Genomic DNA, 26,610 nt, shown 5'->3' on the forward strand with positions numbered 1-26,610 from the left:
TCCGAAGACCCGCACGTTCAAATTCTGACTCTGCTTCTTGAGTAAATCATTCAACCTGGGGAGCCCCAGCTTCCTGACTCGCAAAATGAGACCGGTCAGGAAAATGCTCCCAGGGCTGGCTCCTTTGCCCTGTCCCAGTGGCCTTCTGTGGGGAGCTTTGGCTCTAAACTGGCTTCTGCCTCTTTCTGGTCCCAGTCACTCATGTTCACTCTACCCGCTTTAATTTTTTCTACAACATTTGTCACTGTCTGTCATTATCTCGTTGTCGTGAGCCTGGCTGCCCCATTAGAAAGTAGCTATGAGGGACGCCTGGGTGGCTCAGTTGGTTGGACGACTGCCTTCGGCTCAGGTCATGATCCCGGAGTCCCGGGATCGAGTCCCGCATCGGGCTCCTAGCTCCATGGGGAGTCTGCTTCTCCCTCTGACCTTCTCCTCGCTCATGCTCTCTCTCACTGTCTCTCTCTCAAATAAATAAATAAAATCTTAAAAAAAAAAAAAAAAAGAAAGTAGCTATGAGTGCGGGGGCCTGCGGTGTGATCGCCACAGCGCTCCTGGGTGGTGTTGTTCACCGCTGCATGCCTGGTGCCCGGCCCAGGGTCTAGCACATACAGGAGCTCTAACAGCGGTGCCCAGCAAAGAGCATATATCATCTGTGAAAGATGATTAGCTTTTCTAAGCTGAAAAGAACTGTATACAAGCGAAATACCACTACACTGGATTTGCAAGCCGTACTTAGAATTTGTCTACACAGCCCAGCTGGTTTTTCTTCATCATCGTTATTGCGAGTCAGTGGGGGCAAGGAAGACTGCCCCCCCCACCCTCAATGTTCTGTCTATTGAGTTTTTCCACACACATTTCAAGCAAGTTCAGCCGACTCTGGACCTTCACAAGGACCAGATGGTCACAGAGCCCGCCCCTCACCCCAGAGCTGACCATCGGGATCCAAAGGGCTTGATGTGCTTCTATTATCTACATTTGGACTGTATTGTGAGCCCCTGTCTCCTTCAGAAATCATTCAGGGGACGCCAGCTGGCCCACCCAGAATCTTCTATCATGCCTGGCACGGATTATCAGAGCCATTTAGGGGTTGCCCTGTGCCCACACTCTTCTACAGATTGTGAGGGAGATGTGGGATTTTTCTAGATCGCTTTCTCGTGTGTAGGGCAAGAGTTGAAAACATGTTTGGGGGAAGCATGACAGCTCTGGAATTTCTCGTCGGTGCCTCCGCTTCAGAAGCAGAAGACTGATGGACTGCTCTGATACTGCCCGAGGGCCATTCTCTGGCACAATGTGTATTTACCAAGGCACTCTGCTGAAGAGTCCCCAAAGACCCTTCCATTGCTGAAAGGAGGGAGGCACTGCAGACATTTTTAAAAAAGTTTTAAAATAAAATCGAAGGATAAATATGCTTAAAGCCATTCTATTCCACACGGGTGGCAATAACCACCAGCTGTCACCAGGAAACAGCAGATGTAATTGATAAAACAATTCGAAACTCTTAGGGGCCCATCGTCAATAACGTTAACACCCAAAAAAGTAAATGAAAGGGTTCAAAGTAGGACTGGAGGAGCTCCCCAGCTCTGCCAATTATTAAATCACCGAACTACACACAAGCATAATTTTTTAATGCAGATTAAAGAGGAGGATCAGCTGGGCAACTTTCTTTGCTGGGTGAGGACTGAGTGCCATATGTTGCTTATGAAACTGTCATTAGCTCAGGTAGCAGTGGCGAATGGGGGAAGGTGGGCAGAAGAGAGACCTTCGTTCGCTATTTCTAAGGAAATGCAGGATCTAGCATCTATCCGTAATAAGGAAAGGCTGAAATTTCCACCCAGATGGAAAAGGGAATGGATGATAATATTATTCATTACCACAGTTTAGCATTAAATGCGCAACACCTACTCTAATTTATTGATGGACTGCTTAAGACGGGTGTTAACCTGTTTGTCTTGTATTATAATTGAATTCAGTCTCTAGGCTACAGAAATTTGAGAAGTTCATCCTTTCTCAATCAATATGCTCCCCTTCAGTGACCCATTTCAAGACAGCTTCATAAAAAATAATGTATTTTGTTTTAATAAATTTAAACACTATGACAGCTGCTCAATTTTTATTGGTTGTTTTTTTTTTTTTCCTCCCCCTTCGGATGTCTCTTTGCTGCTGAGGGAAGCCAAGCTCACAATCAATAGTAATTGATTAATCAGCATCCCCTTTGAACAAAGGTGCTAATCAGTTTTTGATTAGTTCATCAAACCAGATGCAAAGGCAGCCCAAGCCCGGCGTGATAGATCATCAGCGTTCTACATGACTTATGGCTCCCAAGCAACCCAGGACTGCAGCGATCCTGGAGGGGGTGGGGGGGGTGGGGGGTGGGGGAAGGACATAATTATTCATTTAACCAAATTATTAGGAGCACAAACAGTTGTTGGTTTACTGCTCCTGACTCGGGCGTGATGGATAGAACGGCAGCAAGACCGCATCTGACTTGGTGCAGGGCTGAGAGACCCGGAGAGGTTCCTTAATTGATGATGCTTGCGGAAGGGGTGGATGGCTGACGTGGTCCCGCTTTCCTAACGAGGACAAAAATTCCCTTTGCCTATCTCAGTGACCCTCAGGTGACGATGACGCCAAGAGAGGTCAGGCCCGTGAGGACTCAGTCCTTTCTTGGGATCCTTGAGAAGTTCCCCTTGCCAGGGCCCTGGGGTCTCCTGTGTTCTTTAAGGTCAGAACATGACCCGAGAGCAGACTGCTTACAGACAGCATTACATTCCAGGCAAGGAGTGGGACTTATCTCTTCTTTTAAGTGGGCTAATGTTTTTTGCAATTTCTCTAAAAACCCCACCCATAAGAGGCAAAAATGAAACCCTCCCTTGATGGGCTGGCTGTCTCTCTAATCTTCTAGTTATTTATCTGAATTCACTAGGATTTGGAACTTATTCATCCAACAAGTATGGATCGAGTGCCTGCTACACGACAGGCATGCGGCAGTGAACAAACCCAACACGGCCTCTCGGAGCTTCCACTTGGTGGGAAAATCTGACAGCTAGCTCAAGCTGGGACATGCTACGCCGAAAAATAAAGACACCCGCCCTGTTTTCTAGGTTTGATGGAAGCTCCTGAGAGGCGAAAAATCTGCACTTGGAAAGACTAGGTGGTTCTGATTTTCTCGCTGGGTGAAACCCGCAGTCAGGGACCATCACCTCGCAATTAACTATTCAAGGGAGTGGAAGTGAAGTCTCTTCAACAAGGGGCAATATGGACCCCTTCCTTCCAAAGGCTTGAGTCAGCATCTGCAGCCTTACGCCTTGGTGCCTCCATCACAGTGATGAGGAGGAAGGGGGCTTCCTTACTGATTTATTAGGAATTAACCGATCGAAATGCTGAAGGGGCTGTAGCTGGTTGGCAAGGAAGCCCCAGAACATCATAGCAGCTCATGGAACTGTTTAGCTCTGACCATTTTGAATCTCCTCCCCTCCCCCTTTTAGGATATGCTTCTTATTCTGGATTAGTAACACCTAAATCCTGGAATCAAGCATGAAACCTACTTTTGCAAGAGCTCAGTGTGCTGTGAAAAAGGTCTGAGCTGGATAATTAGTTTACATCATGGTGTGTGACAAAACAATGGCCCCCCTTCCTCCTTGCTCCCTCCCCCCGCCCCCGGCCTCTAAGATAACTATGACGTGGCTTTTCTAGTCTATTCTACAGAAGTAGATGGTCAATAGGAATTTTTTTTCTTTTTAAAAGGAAGATCTTCTCTCATAATCCAACATCTTTAAACAGCTTTGAATGCAAAACATTTCTCTTGAACCATTATACAGCCAGAGCATAGAAAGTATTTTACGCCACGGAAAACAGTGGCTTTCATACAATCCAACGATGAGCTGCCCTCCCTTGCACGGACCCCCTCAGTCCCAGTCAGAAATATACATGCCACTAGCACCGGAAAAAGAAGGGGGAGAGGAGGAAGAGAGTGTTAATAAAAATTTGTTTTCCTTTTATCTCAAAATCCACAATTGCTTATTAACTGCCCGGGAAACCAAATGGCCATTTTGTAGAAGTGGACAGAGCACGCACAGGTTGGACACCGCAGTGCCTTACCTAATGACTAGCCCTTACCTGAGAGGTCCTCACTGTCCAGTTCTTCTGCGGAATTGGGCAACTGAGTAAGGCCTTACAAGTAAAAACAAATCGTTTTTCTTTTCATTCCTCAAGGGACATAAACAAAACACTTCAGAACTGAGGATGAATTTCTTAAAAAAAAAAAAACATGAGCCAAATCTCTTGCTATCTCGCTCTTTTTTGGATAGCTTGAATGCATTAATCCATAAGTACATTTCTCCAATCATTTCATTTTGTTATTGATACACAATCAAGGCAGAAAGATTCCTCAGTCTCCGCTTTCAAAGCACATGAAACATGAAGGTGAATGTTTAAAATCACTCATTCATAACAGCATGCAAAAAGAAAAAAAAAATAAAGCCTGATTGTTAACCGTCAATGCTCTGACATAGCCCTTGAATACAAATACAGTTCGAGGTTACATACCGCTGTATGTAAGTTTTATTTCACATTTTCCCGTAAATTGAAATCCTTTGCCAATACTGACAAATACATTTCATTATCAATTTATGACGATCTTGGATCACTTATTTCAAAATGGTACGGCATCTGCTAACTACAGATTTTGCAGGTTATGTCTTCATCAGAAAATCCGATTTGCAAAATGACTTTTTAAAAAGGAGAATTTAAAAAAAAAAAATCAGTGGTATGCCTGAAAAATGAAACCCTCAAAGCTGAGAAAGCAGTTAGGCCAGGAGCTAATCTGGGGGGGAGGGCTTGCACGGTCCACACCCAGCCACCAGCAACGTTGGCCAGTGGGGCCAGCTCTCAGCTAGCTCTGATCTGAATCAAAGGAGGGGGAGTGGGAGGTAGACAAACAACGGGAGGCTTGGCTAGGGGTGGGATTCCATTTCCTCATGCTTTACTTGCTCCTTTCAGGAAGATCATGAGCCACCAAGATACGAGACAATCTAAAGAGGCCTCCATTCATTTTTCCTTGACGTTCTGCTCAAAGTCCAGTCTGATGGCTCTGGGTCCGCTTCTCTAATGGGATTTATCACTCTGGAAGAATATTTGTGGGCCTATGAAACCACAAGGACTTTGGGGAGAGGGGCGGGTCTTTAGTTTTCATCCTTCCCTTCTCTATAGTCTCAGCAAGCATTTGCTGAATGAATGATCTGGGAGTCATGCTCAGTGAACTACCAACCAGAGCATGAAACAAATGCTCTGGAAACAAGCAATGTCAAACTGATCGCAATAGTTTAAAAAAACAAAAAACAAAAACCCCAAAGTAACAGAAATAATCATGTAGAAATGGTCAATAAAAGCTTGGGTTTTGTAAGTCGTTTTATAAAGAAGCCAAGTGAATACTGATAGCCAGGCTGGTGGTGTGAAAGGAAGCCATCGTGTCAGCTCTCAGAGGAAGAATTTCCATTGTGAACCTTGGGTGCCAATGTTCAAGAACAGATGCCGATTAGAAATGGGTTTGAGTCTGCGGATGTTCCCAAACTACAGATTTAGGCAGCAAAAGGAAAAGTAGTGAGTAAGGCGATCCGTTATGGAGGCAACTGAGTAGGGATGCTATCCGTTTGTCCTGAAATCTGATTGGCCGAAAGTGTTCCTATTTCTAATTGGCTTTATCCATTGTATAAAGACTGATGAATACAATTATTTGAATAATTGTTATAAATGGGCAACATAAAGTACTTCTCTGTAGTTAATTATGAATTTGCAGTTCTCAGAAGGCTAATCCCTCACTTCTACGTGGCCCAATGAATATCAAAGCTTTCTACATACATGCTTGGCACCCACTGAACCATATTAAACAAGGATGTTTCAAGTAGACGGCTTTACTGCTGAATGCCTGCTTCCGTGGGGAGGGCATGAGAAAGCTAATTTTAGAAAATAAAGACAAATACGTTTATGAGATATCACTGATAGGCAAAGTTTCCCATTAAAAAGCAACGGACAGTTGATACACACCTCGTTAAAGATGAAACTGTCATTTTTAATGGCATAAATTTTAAAATACACCAAATCACCTGGAATCTACTGCTCAGATTACATCGGAAAGTGGGAAGCCGTTTCGATTAGTGGCGTTAAATTTGTTTTTGCGCTACTGTTGTATTTTATGAGTCTACAGTGCTCGGCCATGGTTGGATAATTTTTGAATAAGTGTAATTGGAAGAGTGTACTGAGGCACTGAGTGTACAAGGGAGGACAAGCAAAATTTACCTCCTAGAATTGCTTTGACTGAAGTAGTTCTCTTTCATGTTCAAACTCATACACCTCTTATTTTCTCAAAGAAACAAAGATGCACTTTATGAGGCAGATGGTGTTTTCCAAAAGGAAACTTCACCGTTTAATGATACATGGGAAATCCCTTCTTGGTTTTTCTCTTTAAACTTCCATATCATCTGTTGAAGACCCTTCCTGTCACTTCTAATTAAAATGTATCCAATAAACTTCTTTAAACTTGGTTAAACAAGTGAAAAGTTTAACTATTGGCCCATGTGGGACTTTTTTTTTTTCTTTGAGCAATTAATTCTGAGCATGATAATTTCACGCGTGCACGGTAGACGTGCGTTGCACTTGTTCATGGTCTAGGATGGGCTGCACGTCCCCTGGGCCTCCTCAGTGCCTCTGAGGTTGTTACCCCTCCTTTCCAACAGACGTCGCTGGCTTCTAAAAGTGGTGTGAAGTAGCAATCTTAAACCAGGCTAAGGAAAACCTCAAACATTAGAAACAGCAAGAAATCCTAGAGATAGTTAAAGTTAAGGTCAAGCAAAATTTCAATGTTTGTGGGGCTTGGTTCATTAGGGTTTCTTTCTTTTTTTTTTTTTTTTCAGAAAAATGTCATAAAAGAACGATTAAAGAAAACCTCAAAGGAAACAAAAATGTAGCCCCCTGGCTCCAGTACCATTCCCAGTAGGAAAAAGTAGGCGATGGTTTCTTTCTTACCTAAGCGGCATACATCTGATCACTTGGCCATATTATGGAAACTGTTACTTCCATCACCAGCCATAAGAGTTCAGACGCCCCCGGTAGTTTTAATCTAAAAGCTCAGTCATCCTGTTCTTCCTGCTTTGTCAGCTTTTGTGGAGAGTTTGTCCCTTCTTCCCATGAGCAGAAATTTGGTTCACGCCGTTAAACAGTAGCACATTGTTTCCAAACGGCATATCAAGGCTGAAACACAATCTTCAGGTCCTGCAGCCATTCGTAAACCTCTTTAGCTTTGTTCTTGAGTAGAACACACAATGTCTGCAGAGTCCCTCGACTGAATGACAGCCTTTGAATGCCACTGTTGTGTACTCATACAGAGAGATGTGCAGAGAGGTTCATACACAGATGGCGGACATAGCGGTTGTAATAATGCGCACTGCTGGCTATTTGCCTTCTGGATGGGCTGCAGAAGGAGCCCGCAATTGAACAGAAAGCTAAGATAAGAATTTCATGTGCTTTTAGGATTCTAGGAAGGCTTACACTACTTATAAAATTTTATAAGTCGGGGAAAGGGAGCTTTGGGGGGCGGGGGTGGGGTGGAGGGTGGCGACCTGAGGGCAGTGGACTAGGGTGAGAGTGTGTATCTAGCACAGGCCAAAGATTCTGCCACCGAAACTGAAAGTGAAAAGTTGTTTCAGGGGGTTCCCAGTTTGAGTCTTACCAGAATTATATGCTGGAATAAAGACTACTGAAAAACTCATTTGGGATATGTAAATTCATGAGCTCATCAGCCTCTGATAGATCAAGAGGTGGAAAGCAAAAGGATAGGTAGACTGGAAAATCATAAAATGGGAAGAGGCGAGGGGAGGGGGAGTGGGGGGGAGGGAGGGAGAAGCTCCGACCCAGAGGAAGCCAGCTGACTGCAGTGCAGCAAAAGCACAAGCACTATTCCAGACCATGGGCATGCGGTCACCCCAAACCTCACACAGGGGAGGTGGGTGGGGGAAGGGAGAGGGTACACACAGGGCTGAGAAAGAACAAGGCACAAGACACAGAGAAGCGCCCACATTTGAACAAACAAAAACCATCACGCGCACCCACACGTCAATAATCATAGTAAGGACGACACCATCCGTGCTTTGTCACTCATGCATTTCTGCCATTAGTCTCAGACCACGTAGTACCAGGATCTGGCAGAGCGTTTTTTGCATTGCTCGACATGCATACATAACACAGGATTCTTCCTGACCAGGCCTTAAGGATGAGCTCCAAAAACACAAGTGCTCAAGATCCTTATTCAAAGAGAATCCCTTCGGTCACCCTAGTCTAAAAGATCCCATTCTTACACTCGCTTTTATGTCTATCATCAATTAGATCCTGAAGAACACATTGTGACTGACTGTTGTTTGTTTTCTTTTTGGAGAAAATCCATTTGATTTTGAGTCATGCCCATGCACTTCTAACCTTCCAATACATGCTTGTTCCAATCAGATATTGGTAAGAACAAATGACCAACATACATCAACAACTCGTATACTTCTTACGTACTCTAGCAACACAAGCTTGAATAAAGTATTTTAATGAGTCTTCAAAGGGAAAGCTTTTTTTTTTTACAAATTATTTTTTTCATTTTTATAAAAGAAAGGAGAACTATAAAAGGAACTCCAGAATGAATCCTTTTAAGACCAATAAAGATGTCATGACAGGCTGACCTAATATGTCTTGTCATTTGAGTTGCCAAGTTCTCCAACCACGCCATTTTCCTAGGCCCAGATCTCTCTCATGAATATCTCAAGGTTATTCTCAAGAGAATGTCAGTCAAAAGGTTGCTGCACTGAAGAAGCTGGGTTTTAGCCATAATTTACTTGAAGACAATCTGGTTCCAGATAGGGTCCCTGCTTTATAGTTTCCACCATATCCTATCACCTTTTCTACCCCGACGACTGACCTGAAGACCGTTTCCCCTCCATCAAGGAAGATTCTAGATACTCCTTGGCTTTCATTAAAGCTGTTTGCTGTGGGTAGTAGGACCTCTTTGTGAGGACACTATGCTGTGGGTAGTAGGACCTCTTTGTATCAGACAAGTTAGGAGAATGTGTTTATATGTGTATTACATAGGGGACCATCCTGGGTTATCACTTCTGTCCTCCTGCTGGTAAGGAATAGCGTGTGTGGATGTGTGGGAGCGGGGAGGGGAAAAGTCTTTTTCTTCCTCCCCAACATTTCTTGGCTGTCAGCCAGTGAACAACATCTTGGTGGTGTATCGCTGTCCCTGAACTAATAAGGCAGTGGTTGCTTCTCTGTTCTCTGCCCCAGGAATGCTAGAAAGCCTGATTCCAAGTGTCTCTTTGTTACACCACGAAAGAGAGATCACTTTCTCTTTCCAGGAAGAAAGGTCTGACCAAAAACCGTGTCCTAGACCACAATGGGGCCCTAGGTTAACTTCTCATTTTTCAGACCAGGGAACATATTTCCTACTTGGAATACCTCAGCCAACTCCAAGACTTACATCCATCAGAGTCACGTAAGTACATGGATTTTATCGAAGGGACCTAGCAAATAGAACTCTGGAGTCTTAGGAGATAAATGATCAATATTTCTTCAAAGATCTCACAGAATTCAGGAATCTTATGGTTACATTTGACCCTGGAGTCAATTATAGGAAGCTCAGAACTTAAAGCATCTTAAAAAGAATAGAACAAAATCTCTTGAACGGCATTAAAATAGCCTTAAAGCTCTGCGACTAATCGATAAAAGTCAGGAAGTGCTCAATTAATGATGAAACCTACAAATAACTAAGCTTAATGGAGTGCAGTGCCTGAGCTGTAGCAAGCACTATGGGGCATTACCTTAGAAAGTGGAGGTTTTATACCTAATTGATTTCTCATGATTGTCAGTGTATTTGGCCCTTTACCTTTTCCTTCTATGCCTGGTGACAGGAAAGGGCCAGGTGAGGCGGGAGGGGCGTGGGGACGAAATTAATGCTCCACACCCAAGTTCATTTTGCTCTCTTGGAATTCCTCATCAGAAAGTCCAAATGGGGACTGGGAGCAGGGGGCCAAGCATCAAGGCCTGACCTTCGGGGACAGCTCACATAGGACGGGTTTCACTTAGAGATTTCCAACTGCCAAGTCCTCAAATGTAGGTCGGTCTGTTTTAAGGAAGTCAGTCTGTGCTAGGAAGAAATGTTTTGCTATAAGGCTTGGCTGATCACCCCCTGTCGCTTAAATGGTGGAGTCCAGCCCTGTACAATGTGCTAAATGATTTCAATAGGCCTTTTACCAAAAAATCCCCTTGAACTCAATTATTAAAATTTAGCTCGATTTGTAACATCCCTTCTCCAAGCACAATATCACTAAGGTTAGAATTAGGGAATGAAGTCATATACAGATGAAACATGATTCTAATTTCCCGACTGGAGAGACACAGAAAAGTTAATGGGCTTCTTCCAACCTGGTAAATCGGAGAGGAAATAGACAAGGATGTCCCGATGGCTGTTTTGTTTTTTCTTTTTTAGTCACTTTTTGTTTACAACCTTAGCCAACTTTGTAGTATTTTGCCTACGAGATACCCACACACAAATGATCTTTTCAGTCCCACTTAATGCTGTTAAAATTTACATCTGGTGTCCCTCCTGGCTTGGAGAGGCTTCCTGCCCAGTGCTAGCTAGCATAAGCCTGCGTGCACACATGGAAATTAAGAGTGAACTGGCCTGGGTTTGCAGAGGGAGCTATGATGGGGAACATAATTAAGAGAAGAGCGATGCCCTCCCCTGCCACCACCTCGTGAATTTAAACAGGACTATCCTTCTGCCCTTACCTGTTTTTCACGGCCTCAACTACTGAGTGTCAAGAATGACACCTCTTCCAAATGTACCTGGGACTCTAGCCTATAAACGAAGAAAGCAACTGGGCCTTTAATCCAAAGGCCATGATTTTTAGGTCAATATTCATTTTTGAAATCCCTTGTGTTGTGGGGTCTGGTGGCGCTCTATCCATAAGGGCCACCTGTGGCCGGGTCTCCCGCATCCTGGCCTGACAGTCACTGGCCTCCCTCCAGGCGGCAACCATGGGCTCCTGAACTCACAACAGAAATGACAAGACTCGACATCCTTCCAAGCCTCCAAAATTACAGTCTATGCATGAGATCAGTCTACTCGAAATACGATTTCCCTTGAAGACTGCATTTCTCTTTTTCCCAGGCTTGCCTTGCCTCTCAGCAGCGCTGAGAAAGTAGATAAACAGTAATGTGATACCAACCGTGAACTGCGGGTTCTGTCGTCGCTGCCGTGTCTACAGACGGGAACAGAGGATTGGAGGAAGGGAGGAAACAGGAGGAACGGCATGCAAAAAAAGGGAAAATGGAAAAAAATGGAACAGATAATATATGAGCAAGCTTTCAAAGAACATCGCGTGACAAGCAATAATAAATGAAAAGCAAAAAGCATTTGAAGTGAGTTGCACTGTTTTAAGACATGCCTTCAGCTCAAAGCTGCGAGCCAGTGAGGAAAACAGTCAATTCTGTGGTTCTGGGGGTCTTGCCAGGACACATCTACTTGCTCGTCCATAGTCGGGGGAACATGCAAAGTGAGGGGAAACACCAGCGCAGACTCGGTGGCTCTGAACACATAAAGGCTCAGGACTGGGGCGGAAAAGCTCAGTCGGCAGGCTGGCGGAGCAAGGGATTCGTACATTCAAACATTGCCTTTGTCTGAAGCCGGCCCACGCGGGCGCCCGGGCTTTGTGACTGCCCATTAGGCATCAGTCAAACAATCACACTTTGAGGATCCTCTGTGGCTACGCTCAGATGCCTGTACATGAACACGTGAGCTCAAGTTTTCCATCCCACGGAATTATTTTGGCAGTGTTCAGCTGGAAAGTTCCACGGACGGGGAGGCCATGGGAATGAACGTATTAACAGTTTCCCGATAAAGTTTCTGTACACAACCGCCCCCCCCACCCCCAACCCCCTCTCCCGGCCACCAGGAATCCTTTCTTCACTTTGCAGCACTCCCTGGGTTACAACCTAAGAGCAGAAGACCACCATGGACACACCCGAGTCCGCACAATTGGCCAAACACCACTTCCGATCACGTGACTTTCCACAAACCACAGTATCCAGCCATCCCTTTGCTCCCAGGGCAGCACCATGTTCGCTGTGGGGAGCTACAGGGAGCCCCCTGCCTTTGTGGCCGCCTTCGCGTTGCCAGATGCACTTGCTGTGGAAGAAACCGTGGTCTCTTTCTTCTTCCATTTCCGATGCCGTTCAAATTTCCTCCTCCTCCTTTGCTGGGCTTCGAACCAGGCGTGCTGTTCTGGCTCCTCTTCACAGGGAATGGCGCAAGGGGCTCAAGAAATTTTCTTTTTATTTCTGGCTAGAGGGAAAGTGGGATAAATATCTAATAAAATGCACGATGACATTCTTTTTCCAGTCGTCTTTTTTTTTTTTAAAAAAACACCACTCCTGTGGCCAACTTCATTCCAAAATCAACCCATCTGGCCATGCTTTCGTGTTCGAGTCTACACCTCTCCAGTATGTTTCTTTCCACTATCCCCATCTGGCCAGGGAGGGATGGTGACATGAACTCGTCATCTCTGGCTGGGGTGGCGTTCTTGGTTGAAACTGCAAGTAGTTATCTGTTCCCCTACCTCCCACCCTTAACACAGCTATTTAAGCTGGTAATTATTTTCATGAGTTCTAGAGACTCCAAAAGACTCTTCCGGACTCGACACGGGCAATGTTTAAATGCAATGGAATGCCACATTTTTTTCTTTTTTTTTCCTGGTCAAATGAGCCTGGTGCTTCTGATCTGCAAATCAGGACACATGAATTCACACCGGTGTTCCCCCTCAGTTGGCATGCTTTCCTCAGGACCCTATAACCATCAAAACAATCGCAGCCCTTCTAAGGAGCCAGGATTAACCAGCAGTCTGAGAAGCCACTGCAGCTTTAACGAAACTTATAGCTGAGTTTCTGAAGAATTGATGAAGGAAAGAAAAACATAAAATACACTGCATAAGAACATAATACTTACTTACAAGTCAAGTCTGTGTGCATAAAATAGCAGTAAAAAACAATACCAAAAATTGTACAGTTGAAACATCACTACACGGGATCGTCATGACACAGTTGACACATGTCCTTACTTGAAACATCCAAGTCAAGTGTTAGTTTCAGGTGCTTTCAGCTTAAGGGGCAAGATCAAATGCACATTTGTACAGAAACATTTATATACATGCTAACACATTTTATGGATAGGCACTGGCTCCTTTACAAAATAAAAAAAAAGTAATAGATACTTTGGCTATTTTTAGAGTAGCGCTTCTCATAGGCTGTAATCTTAGCAGGTCAATAAGTAGCATAAACGTGAAAGAGAGGAGGTGGAGTAAATCCTAGAGGTTAGAGCCCTCAAGACTCGTATCTTAGCATGAACTGATGACTGCTCCTTTTACCGTCTTCCTACATCACTGTGCTGTCCACTTTATCATGAAACTAAGTGACCCTAGGCATCGGCTTCTTTGTGGGCACTAGAAAATGAATGAGCCCAGTCCACAGTGCAGCTTGCTTTCCCAGTATGGGGACGGGAAATCCATCAATTGCACCCAAAACAGGAGGAGAAAGGGATGCGGTGGGGGTGGGGTGGGGGGGTGAAAACATTTTCTAGGACAGTTAAAAGCAAACACACGTTTGAGTCAAACCACACAAGTCACTGCGGCTGGAAGTGGCAAGGCCATGGTCAGCAACGAAGCAGGGGAACGCAGCAGACACACAGGTTGGCCACAGAGTTCGAAGGGGGTGTGAGGGAGTGTTGGGGGAGGCACCGATTCTATTTCTCTAAGAGCATCTGGTGTGCTCTCTGAACAGAGGCTATTCCAAGTAAAGAATTAAAAAAAAAAATTCTTTAGAAGTGACTTTGTGCTCCCCGCAGGAGAGCAGTGTGACAGAATCTAATTCTCCTTCCTAATTGCATTATGACTTCATGCAGAAACCGCAGACACCCTGGCTCTGAAGGGAGTGCCGCTCTGTGAAGTGGGATTTATTCGGGGTGTCTTAATCAGAAGATTGGCGAGAGGTGCCAGGTCACCCCTGTGAATCAACTCGTGGGGTCACTCCATTGTTGGGTAACATTCGGAGTGTATGGGCAAAACGCAAGGAGTCCACTTCCAATACAAGTTAGAAACGCTGTCATTAGCTTGAAAAATGACAGCGCCTAATTGTCCTAACAAAGACTTGTTTTCAACTGCTTTGCTGCTGCCTTTAGAAACTCATCGGAGAGAAAGGGGTCACAAAGAGTTGAGTTGGGCTTCTGACGCTGTAGGGTTAGGGAATGAAAAAGGCCTTGCTGAGCTATTGTCTTGATTTTAATTTTAATTACAACAGGGCAAATTTATTGTATACTTACTTTATATGGTCAACAACAACAACAAAACAATCCCAGGTTCCTGCAAACCCAGTCAGTGTGCATGGCCTTAATAGTCCCTCTGCGGCTCTTTTACGAGTATCATCAAACAAGGTATCCGAGGGCAGACCCTGCACGTTTTGAAAGAGGCACATTTCACGAAATACTGACTCCTCGGTCTCCCGGCCATACCAACAGTTTATGGCATCCTATCTTGAATAAATTAAACATCACCTATATTTCATGTGGCAGTATAAGATATTTACAGAATGAAAAGGTTCTGACAATGTGTGAGATTAGAGACTGTAGCCATTTAACCAAGTAGCCAAAAAAAAAAAAAAAAAAAATTGCTGCATGAGAGGCAGCTGGGCAATATTTAGTTGAAACAGTCATGTGTAAGCTCCGCTGTGGCACATTCTAATCCTTTCATATGGATTCTCTCCAACTTAGAATTGTTCATTGAGTGTGACAGACTGGGGGTTTAAAACTAATCCATAAATTAGTCCGTGGTCTCACACACAACGGGTGCCATAAATGAAAATGAAAATCCTAGAACAAAATTAAATTCACAACCTTAAATACTTTTTCTTCTCCAATTGCTCCGTGGTGCTCCTGCTTTAGAACGCCCCGATTCATGGTGAGTCTGCATTTTGGGGTGCGCGTGTGCAGGGTTTACGTTAAAAAATGCAGTGTAATAACCTAGAGAACCCAATCTGCTCAGAAGCAGAGCTTAATTGTAAAGAATTTAAATTCTCCCATTTTGATTGTCATAAGCTTAAATGGAAGCGTACTAAGCAGTCCAGACATATTTTAATACACTTTCCCCGAGTTTATTTTCTTAACTAAAGTCAATAAGGAGCCAATGGGTTTTCTTAATTGAATTCCCCTTCAGTTTGTATTACGGAGCTGCTTTAAATCTAGACACTAGGGCAGGCGAGGAATTCCCCTGACAATTTTATTTTCATAGTTGTGTTTCGCCGGCCAATATATATTAAATATAGTTTTTTTTATTCGTTTCTTTATTTATTTCTGACTTATTTGAAATCTATTGAAAGCAAAAATACGTGCCGGAAAATTAAATTTCGAAATTTATTTTCTACTGGATTCTCAGTTAATTTTCTTTCCAACTATGTTATGCTTTAATTAAACTCCCATTTCTCAGGGGCTGGGAAAAAAGGGGACAAGAACAGAACAGAAGCTAAAAGGCCCAAACAGGGAAGTCTTGATAAAGCTCTCTTACTTCTTAAAGTCACCCTCTCCTCCTGGGGGGGGGGGGGGGAAGGGGTTATGGGGTAGGGCACCAGGAAACAGCAGGGTGGGGAGTGGATTGGTTTTTTGTTAAGCAATTTCAAGTTTTGTTAAAAGCTTCTTCAGAATTGTTCCCTAGTGCTGCTGTGCCCCTGAGATCTTTTCATTTGCAAACCAGATGTTCTGAAAATAACAGAAACCCATACAGGGGTTTCATCTCACAAGGAAAATGACTCATTGTTCTAGTCTTAGTAGTAGTCGACCCTGGGGTGGAAGTCTGGGTGGAGGAAGGGGAAGTAGGGGGGAAGGCGTAGGGGAGGGGAGGAACAGAAGAGGAGGGTGAAGGTGGAGAGGGACGGGTTCTAGAAATAGGAGCTTCTAGTCCTCTCCCGCTAGATTGCGGAAGGGTCCTTTCAAGTCCTACCCTTTCCACCATCAAGACAGCCCCAATGATCACTTTCTAAGCCCAAGAAACCCATATGTATGATGCTAGTTTTCTGAACTGGGGATGAATCTTCAGTATGGAAACCTTTCAAGTCCTCATCTCTTGGATTTGTTTAAAACAAGGAACATAAAAGTATGGGAATTGTGATGGAAGCAATAGAAAAAAGAAACTCTGTTCCCACCTCTCATTTCTTTAAAAAAAAAAAAAGGCAGACTCAAGTGAGCTTTGTTACTGCAGCGTTCTCACTGCTTCCATTCCCTCATAAATCAGCATGGGTCAAGAGCTGGTTGGCCATGATGCTATTGGTAATGGGTCTCTAATCATCAGCAAAATAAAAATGTACACAGTGGAGACAGTATGAAAAAGAAGGGCCATGCAATTTGGGGGCAAAAACTTGAGAAGGGGGCTCATGCGTATTTTCTAGTGCCCTCATGATATGCTTGTTACCAGGCACACTGGCCCATGAGTAACATTCAGTAAGTATTCAGTAAAGGATGAGTGGTACACGGTCTTAATGGAGTAGAAGCCAACTCTGGAAAAAAAGGGAATTTAGTAAACACTCTAGAATGAAAGTTGTGAATGTCCTAGCAACAGTGGCTTAATATATGCCTGGAACATAAACACACACACACACACACTGCAGACGAATGCTTGAAGTTGGGCCATCATGCTTACTTTACACACACACACACACACACACACACACACACTGCAGACGAATGCTTGAAGTTGGGCCATCATGCTTACTTTACACACACACACACACACACACACACACACACACACACACACACACTGCAGACGAATGCTTGAAGTTGGGCCATCATGCTTACTTTCCAGAATGCCGTCCTTTCTTACCCCCATTCTATGCATTCCTTGATGGCAGACCAAGCTACTTCACCTGCGATGCTCTCCCCAGTCCTGCTCTGGCCGCAGGGTGGGCCCTCCATGCAGAGCACCTCCCACTCTTGGGTTCCAGGGTTGAGAACCTAGTCTCTCTACCACATTTTAAGGGGCTTAAGGAATTTTCTGCCTCCCCAGGCACTAGCATAATACTTTATGTATTACAAGGGCTTGGTATTTGTTAAATGAATGCCTAAAAGCTGGTGGATAAGCATATAGCCCTTGGCACCATGCAAACACCCGCAGCACAGAGGAGGCTAAGACCTGGAGAAGTGGCTCCAGGTGAGGCCAGGCTCTCTAAGTGTTGTTTTGATGGACATGGTACAGGGTGAGGTTAGTACAGGTGTCCTTCTTTCCTCCATATTTAAGAAACTGGAAACACGTGCCATGGTGTTGGGCCTCCCGCACTTGGAGTGCTCTGAGCATCTCTGAAGGAGAAGGGCCACAATCAGGTGTATGGGCCTGGATACGCATCACACACACAACGGCTTAGGATATCAGACTATGAAAGCCAAGGTAACAGAGTGGGCCTGTGGGCTGGGACTCACTTTCTCCAAGGTACCCTGGGTTTGGAGTGCTTAGATACTAAGCAGAAGAACAGTGCTGTTTTCTTCCCCAGGAAACACAAAATACTGAATTGGATACGTACTTTAAAAAAGAGGAAAAACTCATTTAGAAATGACCTATTTCATTCCTGTGAAAGGATTTTTAAATGTGTTCTAGGACTTGGCCCTGTAGCTATTTATTTCTTATTCTAAAGTGATTTTAATGTTTTAATTTATGACAGTCACATGTACAGTGACCTACAGGTTGGCCCCCCTCCCCCCAGCCCCAGTGAGCCTGAATTTCCTACTGAAGCTGCCAAGGGTGCTTATAACCGAGCGCTGTGTTGCTTTCTAAGGTAGACTCCTCATCAAAGGACAGGACCAAGCGGAAATACAATATCCACATTATCTAGGGAGGGAAACACTATTTTCCTAAGATGGCGATGGCTAGAGGAAGAAGCTATCCACACCTCATACCTCAAGTCAGCTAACTTCAAAGAAAATTCCAAACACAAAAAACCTAACCCTACCCACTCCCCCCCACCCCCACCCCCCGTTTCTCTCCAGTTCTAATTTCGGAGTAGAATCTCCATGAAGGACTCTGAGCCCAGGGGATGGTTTGGCCGGCCCTCTATTTTAACAGAGGGCTCTGAGGACAATTTGGACAACATGGTTTGTTCTTCAATATCACAGCGTGTATCTTTGTAAATGAAACCACATGGACAACTTGATGTGATTAGAAAAAAAAAAAAAAAAAAAAGCAGGGGGCTGCCAACTGCCCTAATCGGAACAGATGTACCTGATCAGAATACCAGTGTGCATGAGATGGGAGAGACCCCCAAGAAGCTCATGGCGAATTATAGTGAGGCTCTGGATGGCTCCCATTTCAATTCCAACTCTCCAATGGTTTTTTTGAAATTAAAGAGAGAGATGCTAATGAAGGAACGGCCTAATGGTTGCAAAGCTGCGGCAGGGCTGATGGGGCAAGTTGACATCAAATACTCCATTCAGTGCCCCAGAGCCTTCAAAAATTCCTCCCCAGATTAGTCTGCTGTTAGAGGTGTGTGCTGTCATGCGAAGGTCAGGAGACCTGCTCCATGCACCTGAGACGGGAGAAAGAGCTCCCCGGCTCCTCCCACCAGGCAGGTGTAGGATTTGCGATGGCAATATCACCTCGGACTGGGCTCATGATTTCTCCCCTCTGAGGATCTTTAACCTGCTTTTGAGGGAGCCGGGCGACTGAGGACTCGATGATGGTCTGCCTCTCTAACAAGGAAAACAATTCGATTACCCTGGTTATGGAAGATAAAAGATAGCGCCGGAGCACTTCCTTTCCGAGGAATCAGAAATCAACTATGGCCTTTCAAGTTTAAAAATATTTTTCTCTCGCATTTGTACATTTTCTTGTAATGAAACTCTGACCTGGGGAATGGGTTTCAGTTATTGCATCTGAGTGGGAGAAAAGAAATGGAGGACTGTGCGCTGCTTCTTTTTTTTTCTTTCTTTCTTTTTTTCTTTCTTTCTTTTCTTTTAAAGCTCAGGCTTTATGTTACTGTCACTGGATTTAGCTGTTGCAGCTTTTAAGGCTAATGGGTGGCTATTATGTAGCGAACAGTGCAAGAGAGGAAGAGTGGAAATTAATTTAGCTATCCATTTGTCAAGATCTGGTCTGGAAGATTTTTTAGGAACCAGTCTAAATCTCAGGGATAGCCTGGACCTTTAAAATGGGACACAGGCTCATTCAGCTCCATAACCTTTAATCTGTTTGAAGTAAGGAGCAAATGTTAAAATCCACAAGCGTACTTCCTAGGGAAGATAAACACACGGAAGCTGCTTGTTAAGACCCAGCAAGCCTAGAAGATCATGTCTGTTAAGGCAGCAGAGCCTACGATGTGTTTCAGTGGCAGTTTTGCTCTAACTACTCTTGGGGGTGCCAGGGAGAATCTGGATGTTCACGGCCACAGATGCCTTGTGTGTGTGGCCAGGGTTTAAGTGCTGGTGCCGAAAGGCTACCGTGTATCTGGGAGCTCATGGGGCATCCCCTGGAGCCTCAAGGTCGGGAGCAGAGAGACAGAAGCCAAGACAAACCCCTGTTTAAAGGCACCTTTGATGTAGATGGGAATACAGGACTGTTTGCTCCGAAGATTTCCTCTTACATGGAGTCTCTCTGCTTGGAATGGTGATAACAGCGACTTGTAGCTGTTTGAGGACACAAGAGAAGCTTTCGGTGGGGGTGAAGGCTGAAAGCTGGGAGCAGAGGCACCTCCGCTGTGTTGCACAGAGCGAGGGGGTTGGCGTTCAGGGGGTGCTAGCAAAGGTCTTAAAAACAAAAGAAAAACCACCCTGAGTTAGCGAGAGGCCAGACACAGATGAAAAGTGTTTTTCCGTGTTAGGGAGAAATGGGGCATTTCTACAGAGTGAGAGAGGCCTCCACTGCCTTAAAATATAGACCTGCCTAGCCACAGTCACCTAGAGGGAACCCTCTAGAATGAGAGGTAGTTAAGGGCTGGCTCATCCCTGGGCCCCGTCTGCAAAGATGAACCGACTACTGCAAAAGGGCAGTGGGGGATGGAGGTGTAATTCACACGGACGTCCAAAGGCCCATTCACAGGAAATTTCATGAAAACCTACTATTGAGAGCTCCAGCCTAATTCAGTTTACAACCTGGATAAGCGGCAAGAAATCACGAAAGGTAAAAACCTAGCTCCCGGTGTGGACAGTGGAGAGGGTGGCTGACCTGGAATCAGGAAGGAGGGAGCATCTTCGCTGTGCTCAGCAATGAGGCGGAAAGTGGGAGGAGTCTGCGCGCTACGCTAACAAGCTTTTGCTTAAGCAGCAGAAGGAAGAGCAAAACGGAAACACGAAATACGCACAGACGAGGATTTCGGAAGCAGCCTGGATGGAGCGGAGTTTAGAGTGAGGCACAATAACCAATTGATGGGTTTTCGGAAGATTTTAAGTGCAGGCACTGATGGTTGCATAAACAGCGGACAGAAAATCCTCACTAGTGGCTTTCTCTAACGTTCTCTTTGTCCCACTGTGATGGGTTAGGAAGGTGAAGAAAACAGACTAGGGGATCTACCATCTTCTTTCATAGACGTCCTCTTCCATAGTACACTCTGGATTTTCGTCATGCTTGTCCCACCAACTCCTGTGAAGACCAAGAGCGTCTCCAGAAAGTCAGTGTAAAGGACAGCTGCCTTATCTAGGGTGGTAAAGAGGGTCTACACACAAAGAATGATGAATTATAGATTCAGTGTTTTAACAGCAGTCCTGCATCCTGGGGCGTGGAGCTTGGAGAGATCTTGCAGTCTCCTGGGATAACAGAATGAACCGGGGAAGTTCTCTTTTAAAGAAAAAAAATTTTTCCCCCTCATAGAATAATCACTTTTACACATTCTGGGGCTGGAACCCACACACAGCGGTGGGGGAAGATTTTATGTCAGGAAATCCCGTATGTCTAATCGACATAGTGCAACTATAGGCTTTCCCACCGTAGCAGACAGCAGAGCTCCGAGGCTCCCCGGCAAGCAACGTCAAGTGGTATGAGAGCCACGGAGTACCAGCAAGGGGATGGATGGCATCCCTCCTCCCTCAGTGATACGAGTCGGAGACCATGAAACTCGTTTTGAAGAAGAGTTTCAGACAGTCCAGAAAAAGATAAAGCCACAGAGGCTGTGGCTGCCTCTTCCATACCTCCAGTATTTAACGGAGGGTAGCAGGCCAGGGCGGGGGTGGGGGTGGGGGATGGGTACATGAGTGCCCAGCACGGAGAGGACAGTGACTCTCTCTGACCTCGAGACCCCGACAACACACACAGGTTCTAACACTGTCAGTGGGTCCTCTCTGGGGCAGGAAGAAGGATGATGTATTTCGAAACATGGCCCCCCTGGGCCCGTTAAAGGGTGTGTCTTTTCTTCCATATGAATTAAGGTGGAATTAAGACAACGAGAAGATCCAAAGGCAGAATACTTACCATTTCATCAACCGTGGCTAAGCCTAAGCTACCGGCGCGCTCTTGCACAACCAGGTGGCCATTTCCCCTAGCATTCTGCTTTGAACAGTGATGCTTAAAAGAGAACTCTCTTAAGCGTAAGTTGCAAAATATCCGATCTACTGTTAAATGCCTGGATGTTAAAAGATTTTCGGAGGTCCTCAAGATTCAGCTTAAGAACAAAGTATCTCATGTCTCTGAAGTTCCAAAATAAAGGACCCATTACATTCCAAGGATTTCAAGGGACCGTTCCGGCTTCTTTGCATACACACGAGAAAGACAATATACATTCAGGACATTTTCAGTGGTCATGAAGGTACCGTACCTGTGATGATGGTAAGGATGGTGGTGGTGGTGGTGGTGGTGGTGGTGGTGGTTGTTGTGGGAGGAGGGATAGTTGTGGGGGGATCTGGATAAAAAAAAAAAAGGAAAATCAAACCCACAATGCTGAACACAACAATGATCAGTAATGACAAAACAAAGGCATGAGGACACTGAGATGTCTGTTTGATGATGTCCCCCTCCGAAACCAAGAGCTTCCCCGCCCCACCCATACCGAAGATCTGTATCTTGTAATTGGAACCCCAAACCTTACTTGGAAAAAGCTAAGAAAAGAAGAAAAAAGATTTGTATTAATGATGCGAAGTAGGGATGAGGCGATATGAAGGAGAGAAGGGAGGGAAAATCGAAATAAGACACCCCCACCCCAATCTGATTTCAAAGGGGAGGGTAAACCAGCCCCGCGCCCGAGAGTCATTTCATTTCATGCTTCTGCAGATGGGAGAAAGGAGGAGGAGAGGACGCTGCTCCAGCGAAAAGGCTGCAATCGGCCAAGGACGAGTGTGCTCTTGGTCCCCTGCTCTCCATGACGGGTAACTTCATTATTCCCCATCAATACATCCCAGCGGGAAGTGAAAACTACTTCTACGCTCATAATAAATACAAAGAATAGAGAATGTCACCACTAAATATCAAGTCCCAGGCATGTGAGATTTTCCTGAGATTTTGTTTTTTTTTTAAAGTCAATAAATTTACAACTTATTAATATTAATGTGTTAGTTGCCTTTGCTCATGTTAAAAGCTTGACCTGAGTGGACGGCGGTGATAAGACTGAAAGCCCGCCTTCCTTCTTGTAAACAAGAGGATGAGATATAAACGGGGCTTGACCCTCCAAGCCAGGAATCCCAGAGGGAACCCTCCGTCAGAAGTTTGATATACTGTATATTCTTCTATCATCTCAGAAATTATTTGGGGGACAAGGGAAGGGCAAATATGAAAGAGAAAAAAAGAAAATCCCGAGCCCAAATGATCAAACTGAATGTGTTAAATTGTCAGCGAGACTTTGAACTAAGCAATCATTCTGGTATAAGAGAGCGTAAGACGATTTGAAGGCTTTTGATTTTAAATTTTATCTAAAGCACGTCAACTTTTTCTCCCTGACACATCTGGTGTCCTTTTATCTCCAAGTGAGCTCTCAGATTGTCTAATTAATACATCAAAACTTTAATTATATACTGCACCTTTATTGGCTTTGGTACAACTTCCTGAAAGTTGACGAAAACACTATTTTGGTGCCTGGTTGTAAGGTCTGCTTGAGATGATTCCTACTATCGATCACTAATCTGAGGTTTTAATTTTCCTAACCAACCTCTCTCACACATACACAGTGTATGACTGTGATGGGCAAAGACCAGCAGCAAATGGTTCTGTCTTGTGGGAGACTGTGCTTGTTTAAGTTGGGGACACGAGTGGTTTAAAGCAGCCTCACACTGGAGTTCAAAAAGGAATTCAAACAAAAACAACAAAAATTAAAAAAAAAACCCACAAAAACCAAACCCACCCCCTAAGACCAAACACACACACACACACACACACACACACACACACACACACACACACACACATCTCACTGTCCACCAAGATGCAGAAATGATTAAGTAATTTCAAACCACCTTTTCAGATGAACAGGCACCTTTTGTTCAGTCTTGCTTCCCTGGCCTCGTTCTCATGGAGGCCCCAGGTGAGGAAGCATTGTGGGACCCAGTAGACCATGTGGCTGCTCCCACACCTTGCTGCGGGCACCGGGACAGACACAGCAGAGCGAGGGGCATGGGCCCCCGAGCCGAGGTCTGAAGGCATCCCGTGCCATCTCCTACCCAACTCAGCTGTACCCAGAGAGGCTCCTGCTGCCCAGCATGTGAGCAGCTAATGTGGTTTCTCTGTTCTGGTTCAATTACAATGTTTATCACTGGAAAGGGAACATCTGTGCCTGGGAGACGTCCCCCCCCCCCCGGTACACTCTAATGCTATTTCTGAACCCATCTCTCAGAGTATTGGCACAAAATGTGTGATATCCACAATATAATCAAAGGGGAACGGAAGGTCCATTTTTGAAATATGATTTGAAAACACGATTATGAACAAGGGGTGGACCAGACTAACAAGGGCAGAGACTTCAGAAAAAAGGTCACTGGTCCCTTTCGTTTTGTGAAAATCACACACTTTCAATTATTTTCATCACTACCGGGGTAACTGTTTTCCTTCACATCTGGCTCAAGTGACCTGAATGAATTAGATTCTGTTAACAGGTATAACCTCGTTGCTCAGATCATTTCCGGCAATAAGAGCAATGTGAGGCCACTATTTAAGAAAATACAGAGTTGGTGCTAATGAGCGGTGTTTGACACATAGAGGCTCAAAGAACAAAACCAATTGGGGCTCAGGCACTAACCAGCTAGATTCTCCAAGTATAGGAGTTATTTCCAGAGAATTAAACATTTTAAAGGCACGTTAATGCTTGGTTCATAAAGTACTTTGTACATTACTGTAGTAGTAGTACAATAAACCACCTCTTAAAAGAAAATCTACTCGCCATCTCGTCTCCAACTGCTAGAATATTTTATTAACAGACAAGCAACACCTCAGGTTGGCCTTGTAGCCGCCATTCCAGGCAGCGCCACTGGCATAGCTTAAGGGAGGTGGGTAGACTCCTATAGATCTAACAGATCCCTGGACGAGGGTAAGGATGCCAAGCTGGGTTAGGGAGATGTGTGTGTGCGTGCGCTCGCGTGCGCGCATGCGCTTATCAGAACAGGTAGGTCGCTATGTTTCTCGGCTTTCAATAATGCACTCTGGCCCGGCAAGTTAAGTCCAAACATCTCATGTTGGAGGGAATTGTTCTGGCGGGAAGCAGTGAGAATCAGAGGCCCTACAAAGGAAGACTCCAATGTCCCTGTAGACTTGGCAGTCAGAAGTGTCGTGGCTCGGAGACACAGTAAGCCTGAGACCTTGAGCAGCTTAGGTGACATTCCTAAGCTTCCTCTCTCATCTGTACCATGGGATGAGGATAATGCATACGTCCTGGGGTTGGGGAGATTCGAGGTGGTCATGCACATGCAACGGTGGGACACAGGGAGTGCTCAAAAAACGCTAGGCATAAGGTGGCGTCCCATGTTCCAAAGACATCTGTGTCCTTCAAAATCCACAAAATGTTTCTTGTCTGGAAAGGTGGCAACAGGAAGGATGATAAATCAGAGTTGTTTTTCCAGATAACTTAGTCTTCTGACTCACGGAAACATATCCTAGACTGGCGGGCATTTGCCACTGCGGACCTGGGGGGGGCGGCAATGCAGGGGGCTTGTGGGAGGCTCAAACCCTCATGCACAGACAGAGATCTACCTGCCAGCCTCTGGCATCAGCGGACCGTGAACAGTCTGAGGCACAGGGTGGCCATATCAAATCAACTGAAAAGGGGGCCCAGGGCACCCCCTGGTATGGACATGGGATCACTGTTCCCTTCGTGGGGATCTCCTCAACCACTAGGGAGAACTAATACTTTTAAATGTATAGAGCACAGACAACGTGGGTAGTGTATGCAGAAAACACATCTCAGATGTTTACAAATCAGGTGGGTAGATGTGATCTTGTAATTCTGCATTATGTTAAAAGGGGGAGAATAAAACCCCTAAAACCTGAGAATTAGATCATAAGAATTATATTTGAATATCCAAGTAGATAGGGGGTAAAGCATGCTTCCGCATCCTCAAAAAGACACTGACTCCTGTTTTCTTCAAAAGGAAAGGGGCCAGGTTCTAAGACATAACGGAGACAATATTTCCTACATATAGTTCTGTGTGTACGGGTGTATATGTGTACACAGTTATACTTGGATAATGTATTTACAGTGCTAACAGGAAGAAAGAAATGTGCACACATATCTGTATATTCATAAGACACCGAAATTTTCAGGCCTGTGGTTACTCATGCCATGTCATCTCAGTTCATGACTATGCTTCCTTTATAAACCTGACCTAGAGACTTTGGACAGAAGAGGCATAGTCTGCCATCCTAAGGCTAGAGCAACAGTGCCCTCCTCAACTACAGAGAGAATATTCACCACACAAAATTGACATTAAGATATCAATGGGAAAAAGTCGGGTGCCTGGATGGCTCAGTGGGTTAAGCCCCTGCCTTCGGCTGAGGTCATGATCTCAGGGTCCTAGGATCGAGCCCCCGCATTGGGCTCTCTGCTCAGCAGGGAGCCTGCTCCCCCCACCCACCCCGCCAACCCGCTCTGCCTGCCTCTCTGCCTACTTGTGCTCTCTTTCACTCTTTCTCTCTCTGCCAAATAAATGAATTTAAAAAGAAATGGGAAAAAGTCTAAGATGTCTGACACGTAGGAGATGCTCAAGAAATGTTTGCTGGTTAGAGAATGCAATTGATGATGCTATATGCTCTAGTAATCCTGTGAGAAGATATTAAGAAAACAGACAAATTTAAAAATAAATGTGTTCATGTCTAAAGGAAGAGCTACTGGTGGTTTATGTGGCTACCAAGGAGCCTGTATCATTTCTCCAAGTATTTACTGGCTTGCAACATCTTCGGGAAGGTAATAGCTTCATGCTGAAAACAGGATACTTCTGTTCATCAAAGCAGGAGACTAGCTCGGATATCACAGGAAAATACCACCGGGAATAAACTTTCTGAGCTAAATAGCCATTAATTGGTAAGGCTGAATTTTGCAGTCATTATTTCTAACACAGTCTCCACAGCTTGTGCCTGAGGACACAGCTTT

The 26,610-nt window shown here is 44.8% G+C and overlaps 1 protein-coding gene across 6 annotated transcripts in view; it reads right to left on the reverse strand.

Moving 5' to 3' along the window:
- CADM1 (cell adhesion molecule 1) overlaps positions 1–26,610 on the reverse strand; it is a 329,296-nt gene that overhangs the window by 12,409 nt on the left and 290,277 nt on the right. Inside the window, exons 8-10 of one of the 6 annotated variants that reach the window (XM_047690769.1) lie at positions 21,862–21,945; positions 11,262–11,294; positions 4,117–4,170 (exon numbers count right to left, since the gene is read on the reverse strand). The exons of 1 other annotated variant lie outside the window; for it this stretch is intronic. In XM_047690769.1, the coding sequence (XP_047546725.1) occupies positions 4,117–4,170; positions 11,262–11,294; positions 21,862–21,945 (171 nt within the window). The remainder of the gene's footprint in view (positions 1–4,116; positions 4,171–11,261; positions 11,295–21,861; positions 21,946–26,610) is intronic. 4 more of the 6 variants (XM_047690771.1, XM_047690770.1, XM_047690774.1 and 1 more) reach the window with 4 other exon arrangements.

Source organism: Lutra lutra, chromosome 10, assembly GCF_902655055.1.
Source record: "Lutra lutra chromosome 10, mLutLut1.2, whole genome shotgun sequence".
NCBI classification, from domain to species: Eukaryota; Metazoa; Chordata; class Mammalia; order Carnivora; family Mustelidae; genus Lutra; species Lutra lutra.